General features: G+C 41.2%; 1 protein-coding gene and 1 pseudogene across 1 annotated transcript; one reads left to right on the forward strand and one right to left on the reverse strand.

The window, feature by feature from the left end:
• Positions 1 to 1,700: 1,700 nt before the first annotated feature.
• On the reverse strand, positions 1,701 to 3,586 carry LOC119310519 (annotated as a pseudogene).
• A 3,108-nt stretch (positions 3,587 to 6,694) lies between these two features.
• Positions 6,695 to 10,383, forward strand: LOC119312622. Its single transcript, XM_037588361.1, has 2 exons — positions 6,695 to 7,976; positions 9,880 to 10,383. The coding sequence occupies exon 1, from the start codon at positions 6,777 to 6,779 to the stop codon at positions 7,953 to 7,955; it is 1,179 nt and encodes a 392-aa protein (XP_037444258.1). The 5' UTR covers positions 6,695 to 6,776; the 3' UTR covers positions 7,956 to 7,976; positions 9,880 to 10,383.

Raw genomic sequence — 10,383 nt, forward strand, 5'->3', positions numbered from 1 at the left:
GTGCAAAACAGTTAAAAATCCAATCTTGACAGGTTAAATAGCATCAAGCTAGACAAACTTGCTATAAAATTGTAAATGCCAATAAAAATGTGACATCAGTTCTTCACATCAACAACATGATTTTGCTTGACATGGAACCAATATCTCATCACAGCAATATCAGTCACATCATAACAACTTAATATCTCATAGCAGCATGACTTGGAACCAATAATATCTCATAGCAACATGATCTTTCACAACAGCAAACATAATGCAATACAAGGGTACTTGAGCAATAGTTGAGAAGAAATTATAACTTTACAAACCAAGCAAGGATGAGAATGATGTTGTCATACAGATGAAGTGCTCTTATGATGTCACGATCATCGAGTTTTTTAGTGGCCAAAAGTTTGTCCAGCTTGTTTCTCTCGTTGCCTGAGAACCTGATAAAACAAAAGGAGATTAATTAGCTTTTTAAATAGGCCAACAAGTCAGACAAATTACTAGTACAAGAAACCTAAATAGGCCAACCTATGTCTACTCTTTTGCACTCACAGCATTTCACTCAACGAAACTATGACATACTAATACACATAGATATGCAACGACTAGAAGTCATCGTTCACAACAAGAGCATTTCCACACCCAAACAAGAACTAGGATTATCCCTTTAGATACGAAACATTGGCGAGGACGACAAGGACCTGCACATGTGTGGCGCCACTGGGTAGCATCGCGTCCCTGGGCACCATGTTGGACGGAGGCTTCACATTTTGCGTAAGTAAACATTTGCAATACAGTTTAGTTAACATTCGATTCAGATATTTGGGGAAATAAAAAAATAAGACATGCTAGACATGAGATTTCATATACTTGGGGAAATAAATACATGTACTCATGTTGCTTTTAGATATTTGGAGTATTTGTACTATCAGTAACGAAGTAAACGCATAATAAACTACTCCTAGCCCAGGTTCACAAAAAGAAGTTAGTCAAAACAGAAGTTGCTAATTGTAACACACAAGCAAACTCATAACAGTCAGTAACCACACATAGAACCAAGTAATACCCATGCTACTTGAGCTATTAACAACACACTATAGCTAAAGACAAAATACATGTACACGAGGACTTCGGTTTATTACAGCTAGAAGTAGCATCAAACATAAGCAAGAAAAGAAACATTTTTAGATCTCAGTAGCAACGACAACATATAGGGAATTACATGGAAGAAACTGATAAACAAAATGTAAGAAACAACACCAAACATTTTTAGATCATAGCTTCAGCTTAACTGATAAACAAAATGTAAGAAACAACACCAAACATTTTTAGATCATAGTACATGAACTACTAAATTATTTCATGGTTTTACTTCAGATTACAGTACAGGAACATACTATTTTCAGGGTTGATCAGACAATAATAACTAATTTGATTCAGATATCGAAAGAAACATGGACACATGATTTTTAGATCTCAGTAATCTAATACTACAATCAGACCATCACCATCTGCTAATTTATCGAACCAATACGACAATCAGCCAATTTATCTAGTACTACAATCTGCTAATCCAGTATCTAGACTGAAGAATTGCAGGATCAGGTACAATAACTAAGAACATAGTGAATTGTACAACTTAGTTAATGCTATCATGTGAATGACATACAAGATCAATATATGAGCATAGCTAGTTCGGTCCAAGAAATTTTACCTTAGATACCTCGAGGCAACTCTGCGATTTTGCTTCGAAGCAACACCGTGGCGCTCTCTTCACCTTCAGCAGCAGAATTGAGAAAAAACCCATGATTCTCAGCATTCTTGAAAACCTTGTAGGCAATGGCTCTTTGACCATGTGGGATGCTTTCCATCTTGTGCAGAACAACAATGCACTTGTTGATGGAGAACTCTTGTGCATTTTTTGACCCGGCCAACAGAGCAGATTCCTCCTCTTCTTGCTTTCTTTTGATCTCCACATACCGTGCCATACCTTCCACCATTAGATTAACATGCTTCTTACCCTTCTTGGGTTCCATTACAACTTCTTATTTGAAGCAGCAACACCAACTCTTTCAGCAACATCTCTTGGAGCATCACTTTGAGTGGCATATCTTGGACCATCACTTTGAGCAGCATTTCTTGGATCATCGTACATGTGCGGATCATCACCGTATTGATTCAAGTCAAAAGAGAAGGCAACCCCCTCTCTTTCAACTTCAGGATCACCATCACTTACGTGTGTCACCTCAACTGATGTGAAATTGAAGTTACCCTCTACTATATATGTGTCCCACACAAACACCCATGTTATCATTAAAGGTCACATGTCAGTGGAGATTCATTAGAAATGTCAACATAAAGAGAGGACATTAAAATCCATTAAACTCATCATCGTAAAGATTGCCTAATTTATCATTGAGAGGAAATGACTTAGCCTAGAATTTGCTTATTTCTGGTCATGACCATATATAGCAGAAGTGAATGAATAAACTTAGATTTCCCGAAAAAAAATATGATTACAAAAGAAGCATGGAATACAAGTTACAAGTTGCAAAGATGAAATGCACTAAACTAGAACTTACGATGATCAAGTTCTACCAAAGATGTGACTTGGCATCTATCATGTATGTATGATAGTTCCAGCTAACACAACTTTGTTTCCAGGCATCCTTGAGAAGCATGTATTGAGCCTCAACTCTATTTTCCTGAATTTGTTGCTTTGTGAATTTTGTATGGTTGTATCTTTCATGGAATAAACTTGCTTTCCTATTCCAAGCTTCAGTAGACCATCCATTTTGCCCCGTATGATATGGATTGTTGTGCTCGTGAAGTAACTTTACCAAACCCTTTTCAAGAGCTAGGTTCCACGGATCCCTTGACCTTTTAACTACACCAACACAAATTTACATTGTTAGACATGACAAGAGGGTGCTCATGCCATAAGATGAGCAATATTCAATATAAGCTAGCTAATATTCAAGATGAGAAATATTAATGCAACAAGTATAGATGAAAGAAATTACATGTAGAGATGAAAAAATATCTCTTGGAGGGGTCTTTATAATTTTGGGTGAAGGCTCTTCACACCATGTGAAGCTTTTTTGCACTCGCTTTCATCATATTGTACTTTGGGGACCCTTTTGGATACATATATGCATTTCAACACAGATTACATTATTAGATGATGAAGACGATGAAAGGTTAATTATTATTATTATTATTATTATTATTATTATTATTATTATATATATATATATATATATATATATATATATATATGATTAAGACACACACCGCAATGTTGGCTAGTCAGGATGATATGCTTCCCACGTTTGCATTTAGCTTTCTTCCCTCAGAGTGTTCCCTAAGCCGTTGTTCCCATAGTTATTCTCATTACCATTTGGGAGATCAACAAAATCATTTGGTGCTATGTTATTGGGTTGGTTGCCAAGCCAAGTCTCATCACCATTATCCACTTTGATGATATTGTGAAGAACCGCGGCAACCGCGGGAAGTTTCACTTGGTTCTCGATTGTATGTAGTGTGCCAACATGAAGAATTGGGAAGCGCTTCTTAAGAATTCCTATGGACCTTTCCACATGGTTACATAGAACAACATGTCGATGACTGAACAATTCCCTATGGTTTTGTGGCCGAGTGTGTCCATGCCCAAATTCCTTCAAGTGGTACCAAATGGCCCAATAAGGTGCCAGAAATGACTGGGTGTTTGCATAACCCCCAACAACTAGGTGAAACTTTCCCTCAGGTAGTCTAAGGCCTTTGCTCATCGCAGACTGAAAAATTGTAGCGTCTGTAGCCGAACCCTCGCAGCCACATGACATGAAAGTGAATCTTAGATTGAAGTTTCACGCAATCATGATATTATGACTGAGGGTACCCTTCCTATTCCGAAATGGAGAGGCAATTCCAGGTGTTGCGGTTATAGGTACATGCGGCCCATCAATGGCTCCTAAATAGTTCTGGAAGCAAATAGATTGCAGGTCAATAAGGAACTATAAGTTAGATAAAAGAAGGAATTATGGAAGTGTTAAAAATGGAAACCTGGAAGTAAGGATATAATCTTGGGTTGGTGGAGATTTCTGCATGTGGCTCATCAATGCTCAGAGGCTTCAAAAGTCGACTAGATAAGATGGGAACAATGTTGAAGAACTCATTGATGTACTCATGAAATGTTTGGCCACTATGCTGAAATTCTAGATGGAGCTCTTCATAAGATGCGTTGTGGGACACCATGTACAAGAAAAGGCCACCTTCTCCTCCACCTTTATTCTTGTATCCGATATCAGGTTTTCTCTTCTAAGATAAGATGCCAATGAAGATATGTGTCTCCATCCTATAAGATACTATGGAGTTCTTAACATGCCCTGCAAGGATATCGTTAACATGCTTCTTGCCATATAGGATGGAGCTATGTCGTTGCTTTTTTTCTCGATTGGTCCTATTACGCATTCGGTGCAATGCAAATAAAGAACATCGTGTCTTCATCAACCTCCCTTCTCCTCTTCCTAATTCGACCGATAAACATAATTCATCTTGGCACTAAACTAGAATAAGAAAGCAACAACTAAGAACTACATCTCATGGTTTAATTGACTTGAAGCAAGTTCTTCATAAAGACATGATAGAAAATCATAAGACATACATAATGATGGATGATATTCACAAGCTGAATATCATAGCATGAGGCCAGAATAATAGACTAGAGGTCAAGAGCTATCAAGTAGGATAAACTACTTCGATAAAGAAACAAGGTCAAGAGGCCAAGAAGTACCGAAGTTAGGTGTGACGACTGGATCTCAAGATGGAGGCAACTCGTCCACCCCAACAAGAATCCAAGCGGCAGGCTGTCAAAATACGAACATATCAGTGGCATGTAAGATGACATATAATCATTCATACTAGAAACAAACGACAAACTGCAATCTAATTGCCATAAAATAAAGTGGAATGGACAATACGCTAACCAACTGATATAGTGACAAGGAATTGTATGAAAATGAAACAGCAACAATCAGGTATATTTCAAAGTTCCATAACTCCACATCAGACCATGAAAGTGTCACCATCAGACCATCAGTAGTTGAATTTTTTTTAGCCCATTTAGTAAAAGAACAGTGAAAAATAAGTTTACCAACATATATATAGATGCATTCAACTCAAGAACAACCAAGTACACTAACCAAAGGAATATCATATACCCGGTGAATAATTTGAATCAATTTTTTCTGTTTAAAAATATTTAGTTCAGCAACAACAACAACTCAGATATTTAGTTCTCAGCACAAAATCTCTCCAGATTTATGTATAGCTATGGATACATATTATGCTTCTAATTTCTTGAGATAGAAAATTGCGTATGCTACTAAAGCATGTAGTAGTCAGTTTCCTCCTAAACTGCAGTGCAAATGATCAAGAGTAGTTTTGTCAGACCCGCATCTATTCTACCTTCTTTTTTGGGAAGACAAGGCGACATGGCTAAGGTGTACAAAGAAAGACTAGTCAAACAGTGCAAGGTTCTCTCTCTTGGCTCTTGTTGTTACTTGTTCTAGATAATTCTGAAGGATTCTATGGCTAGTGTACTTACGATTTTGGTACAAGGTATGATTACTGAGGCCGCAGACATGTACATGTAACAAGTTTCCTCCTAAAATGCAGTGCAAATGGTCAAGGGTAGTTTTGTCAGACCCACATCAATTCCATCTCCTATTTTTTGGGTAGACAAGGAAAAATCATATAACCATGCCAAATTCATCAAGCACAATCAGACATGATGTTAGATATAAGTACCATTAAAATGATTCATCACAAATTCAAAGGAGCTGATATGATTTCATTAACGGATCATTAACATTCAGATAGACCAATTGTAACACTCCAATTAGGCCTAACTTTGATCCAATTAGGAAAAACAGAACGATGTAAACTAGCACACACGATGCACAACACATGTGTGGCTGAACTGAACCGAACCGAACCGAGGAGCATCCGAGGAGAAAGATGGGGCTGGATAAGAACAGCATGCACGTCGAATTGAGGAGCATCCGAGGAGCAATCAGCAAGATGGGGCCATGTGTGCCGAACTAAGAAGCAAGAAGGCTTCCACCATGGAACTAGGGTTTGCAGGGAAGGGGATGGAGGAGTGGAGGAATCACTTGGGGAAGATAGGCTGTCGGAGGAAGACACCGACATTGTAGCTCCGGCAGTGGCTGGGCGTTGAAGATTCGGCGACACATATCGAGGAGGCGGCAAGCTCCTCCTCTCACATGTCTGTGTGTCTCGCTTGATCCGTTCCACGCGTGTGCCCTCGAGGCTCGGTAGCCGCATGGATAGAGAGGGATTGAGGGTTTCTAGAGGGTTTGGACGGTGAAATCTCACGTACCAAATAGGCCGTAGGAAATTTTAGATGTTTCTAGGCCCCTCATGGATTATCCTGTCAAAACCCCTTCAACCCTCGCGTACCAATCGATGCCTTTCAAAAAAATGGAAACATTTTTTCAAATGCACAAACCTTTTTGAATCCATGAACTTTGTTTTCAAACACGTGAACATCTTTTACAAATTCACAAACATTTTCGAATATATGATATATTTTTTTCTCAAAATTTCACCGCAATGGTCACATAGTGAACTGGTCAATAGGCAACGAGTCAACCACTAGCCGGTCAACCGTCGAAGCGATGGAAGGAGCAGGGATTGAGCGAGCGAGCAGCTCGCGTGTTGGGCCGGCCCACGCACACACATCACATCCAGACCTAGCCACCACCACCACCATGGCAGCATCGCCGCCGCGCCGCCGGGCCTCGCCGCCGGCGATCCTGGACGAGCTATTCGAAGAGATCCTCCTCCGTCTCCCACCCGACGACCCCGCCTGCCTCCTCCGCGCCTCCCTCGTCTGCAAGGCCTGGAGCCACACCGTCTCCAGCCCCAGATTCCGCCGCCGCCTCCATGAGCTCCACCGCACACCCCCCGTGCTCGGCGTCCTCCACAACTGGGAAGACGATGCCATCCCGCGATTCATCCCCACCACCGCATCGTCCTTCTCCCTCGCCGCTCCGGACTCTCGCTCCTGGCGGGCCCTTGACTGCCGCCACGGCCGCGCCCTCTTCCTCTCCAAGCGCCAGGACGCCGAGGAGCTCCTTGTGTGGGAGCCAATCAGGGGCACCCAGCAGCGCGTACCTGTGCCCGCGGCGTTCCACGGCGACTACCCTACGGCTGTCGTGTTGTGCGCAGTGGACGGGTGCGACCACCGCGACTGCTTCGGGGGCCCTTTTCGCGTGGTCTTGGTCTTCTGTGTCGACGAAGAAGACACTGAGCAAGATCCGTTTCTCACGTCGGCCGCCGTGTACTCGTCGGAGACCGGCGCCTGGGGCGAGCTGACCTCGATGCACGGTCAGTTCGTGATGTACTTTGAATATTATTGCAGCGTGGTCGTTGGGAAGTCACTGCTGTACTTCTTGTCCGACGGTCAGTTGATCCTGGAGTATGATTTAGTGAGGCACGGGCTGACTGTGTTCAACACACCTGATTGCCAACCCGATTACATGTCTGATGATGATGGGTTGGACTACAGGTTTAACCTCATGCTGGCGGAGAGCGGTGCACTCGGGGTTAGTGAAGAACTGGGTCAGCGTCTCAAATTGTGGACAAAGGAGCCAAGTTACGGCACTGATGCAGTATGGGTACTTAGCCGGGTCATCAACTTGAAAATTTTGCTTCCAAATGATGCTCTCCTGGATGCAACAAGTTCAGTGCAAGTGTTGGGCTTTGCTCAGGAAGCAAATGTCACTTTGGTGATGACGGTTGCTGGCCTCTTCTCAATCGAACTACAATCCAAGCGGGTGAGGAAGGTGTGCGGTCATCGTGGCTTCTGTAATCTCATTCCAGTTGTCAGCTTCTACACTCCGCATTCTAGGCTCAAAGAACTCGGGGGCGAACACCATGACCCATAGCCGCGGCTGAACCCAACTCAGGTGATCTCTGCTGATCCTTCTCCAAAGAGACCTGTAGCAGGTGATTCGACATCCGTGAAATGTGATATCAGCTAGATGGAAGTTCAGAGTTTGACAAGATATGCCTGTAAGGCTGGAACTTTGTAACACGATTTTATTACTCCCCGGTCATGTTCCCTCAATGCTTGATACTTATCTGTTGAATGGAAGGCTGGAACTTGATGTCCTTTAGTATTTTTGGTATCAGCACACTATAAGTTTATTTTATCTACTTGCATCTAATCATCCATTGTTTCTAGGTGTTTCTCAGTAATACCTTCCCACCACTATCCAGCTGCATTGTTGTTTGTTGTGGTCCGATTTTTTCCATTGTTTCCTCTTTACTGTTTAGAATTGGAGTCGTATTTGCTTTTATCTTGGAGGTTTGTAGAAGCCATTTTGGACGTTCTTGTTCATGTGCAAGAGGTGCTTCTTAAGCGCAACTCATATGCTTTACTTAATTTATCAGCTAGCATTACATGCCACTTAGAGGAATTAGCCTTCTATAGATATCTACATTTCTCAATACTTGTTTTTTATTCTTGCCGGTTCTCCTTTAAAAAATATATATTTAATTCTATTGTATGTGCCAGCCTATTCGGTGTACGAAATGTCGCCTGTTTGGAGACTAGTTTTCTTCTTTTCAAATCATCATTTGTAATTTTATGTCTCTTAAATTCTGCAACATAGATTTGTGAATGTAAAGAAAAAATCCAAAAAGAACTATCAGAAATATTTTTAAAAAAATCCAAATAGAGCCTAATCTCCTCAAGCAGGTTGAGCCGAACCTGTTCAATCCTGCATATGCAAACTAGTAATGGTCTTGTTTGGGAGTTGGAAGGAACTGTTTGCTGTTTGGACTTATTACTTGAATTCTCATCATCATTCCATGGAAGACCATTTAACCAATGCTGTCTTCCTAATGATTCTTATTTAATCTTCCTAATATAGATAGTAGATGATGTTGATGAAAGCAGACAATGCTTTCATTTCTCAAAAAAAAAATGTGCTATGGGTTGATCATATCTAAATTTGTGTTTGCTGCCACACATGTCAGCTATTTGCCTTCTAAATTTATGTACACATATTTTAATCTTTCTTATCAATACATATCTGAATTACATTTCATTTCTAAATTTGTGTTTGCTGCCACACATGTCAGCTATATGAATTACATTTCATTTCTTAAAAAAAACTGTGCTGTGGGTTGACCTTATCTGAATTTGTGTTTGCTGCCACACATGTCAGCTATTTGCCTTCTAAATTTATGTACACATATTTTAATCTTTCTTATCAATACATCTGGAAAATAGCAGTGCCAGTTTGATCATATATGGATCTATCTAAATAGTGTACTTGCACAAGCTAGCTTTAACTACACAAGAGCAGCAATCCTGTCATACATAAATTATGGAATAATGCGAGTAGTTGCTGTTAAATGAATCGGTCTATTTTCATGATCATGCTATAACGATTAAGTTTGATCATTTAAGCATTTGTATGCATCTCTTCCTATTGCTATTTCTTTTTTTCTAACAAGAACACTGACATAGTCGTTGGTTGGGGGACAACTCAAATGGCAACAACAGAAGCCTAGAAGTAGTGTAAATAATCTTGGGGTTGTAGGAAAAGGCTTCAGATGGGGTAATGTCAGGCCTCTGCTGAAGCTTCTCCAAAAGAGGCTTGCAACAGATTGTTCAGCCAGAGTGTAAATAAAGTTCTGAAATTGCCAAGATATGCTTGAGACACGGTATTAGATGTTCCTACTGCATGTTCATGTTGCTTCAATGGTCGATACTCTTCTGTTGATGTGTACACAAGTTGCTAGATAAGTGTTGTTGTCATTCAGCATTTGATCTCTCTCTCTCTCTCTGGTTTATACCAGAACAACGTCTTCATGGTTGGGCCAGGAGGTGATCTGGCCATGGCACCGGCAGCTCAGCCGGAGGTGCAAGAGAAAGAGATGGACGGATCTGCTCCGCTGCCCAGCAACTTCTTCCACACTGTGGAACAAGAATTCCCTAGCTTATATCAAGTGGTTGTGCCGGAGGAGGAAGCCGCCAGGTTCGCGCATCGCATCACCGCAGAGGGGAACGACAAACACCATTGGATGGAGGAGGGAATGCAGCCAGACCCAGAGTCTGAGGAGCCGGCCCCCGACGAGATGATCCGAATGTGCAGGAGGATGCTGTGGTACATCCTTGGCCGCCATCTTCTCCGGCCTCTAGTTACATACCATCAGCTTAATTCATTCTAGTTTTGTTGTGCATTTGTTTGCTCAGTCTGCCAATTAATGTTAGAGATCTGAGCTCGCTTGCAACAATGTAAGGTGTAATCTGTAAATGCATCTACTATTTGCAACATTCTAGTTTTCTGATAACTAATTGTT

Source organism: Triticum dicoccoides, chromosome 5B (assembly GCF_002162155.2).
Source record: "Triticum dicoccoides isolate Atlit2015 ecotype Zavitan chromosome 5B, WEW_v2.0, whole genome shotgun sequence".
NCBI lineage: Eukaryota > Viridiplantae > Streptophyta > Magnoliopsida > Poales > Poaceae > Triticum > Triticum dicoccoides.

What these genes read in the sequence shown, in the direction of transcription:
- LOC119312622 (XM_037588361.1), top strand. Translation starts at nt 6,777, where the DNA reads ATGGCAGCATCGCCGCCGCGCCGCCGGGCCTCGCCGCCGGCGATCCTG.